The sequence below is a fragment of the Fukomys damarensis genome, unplaced genomic scaffold, assembly GCF_012274545.1.
Source record: "Fukomys damarensis isolate Sample0158 unplaced genomic scaffold, DMR_v1.0_HiC HiC_scaffold_19, whole genome shotgun sequence".
Lineage (NCBI taxonomy): Eukaryota > Metazoa > Chordata > Mammalia > Rodentia > Bathyergidae > Fukomys > Fukomys damarensis.
Genome location: NW_022900931.1, coordinates 66847046 through 66847721, shown reverse-complemented (window position 1 = coordinate 66847721; position 676 = coordinate 66847046). Strand labels below are relative to the sequence as shown.

Sequence of the window (676 nt, the reverse complement as noted above, 5' to 3'; positions counted from 1 at the left end):
CTGCAGCGGGGCTCCCTGGAGCTGCTCGGCTGCCTGTACGAGACGCAGGAGCAGGACTTTGTCCGGCGGGCCCTGAGCCCCTTCCAGGTGGTGGTGGTCGGCAACGTTGCCACCAAGATGGAGCACGCGGCCTGCGCCTTCTGCGCCAGCAGCTGTGAGAGCGCGGCTGTGCTGCACCTGTCGGGCGCCAGGGGGACTTGCAGGGCCGGCGAGGAAGAGGAGGAGCAGGAGGAGGAGGAGGAGGGGAAGGAGGAAGAGAAGGAGGACGCTGAGGGCACTTCGAGGACCCAGGCACCGGCTGAGCAGCCGTGAGTTCCCGCTGGGGCTGGCTCGGGGGTCCCGCCTCCTGGGCTCTTGGGACCTCATAGTTGTTGGGGGCGGTTGGAGGCCAAGGCTGTGCACCGGGCAGGAGACTCTCCACAGCAAGGAGGGGCCGGCCTCAGAGTGTCTTTCCCTGTGTGTGGTGGCACACGCCTGCCATCCCAGCACTCAGGAGGCCGAGGCAGGAGGATCCATGTAAGTTCAAGGCCAGCCGGGCTCCATAAAGAGACTCTGCGTCCAAAAACAAAGCAACACGAGCAAAGTCGCAGTTGGACGGTAACCGTAACACGAGGCCTTCCTGTCCCCGAGCGCAGGCCCGAGAGCCACCTGCTGCCCGACTCCTACAGCGAGCACC

General features: G+C 65.8%; 1 protein-coding gene across 1 annotated transcript in view; it reads left to right on the top strand.

Annotated features, from left to right (window-relative positions):
• Positions 1 to 676, top strand: part of Nlrp12 (NLR family pyrin domain containing 12) — a gene marked incomplete at its 5' end in the record, with an annotated part of 12164 nt that overhangs the window by 5235 nt on the left and 6253 nt on the right. The window contains 1 exon segment of the mRNA XM_033766039.1: positions 7 to 308. Within this exon segment, the coding sequence (XP_033621930.1) occupies positions 7 to 308 (302 nt within the window).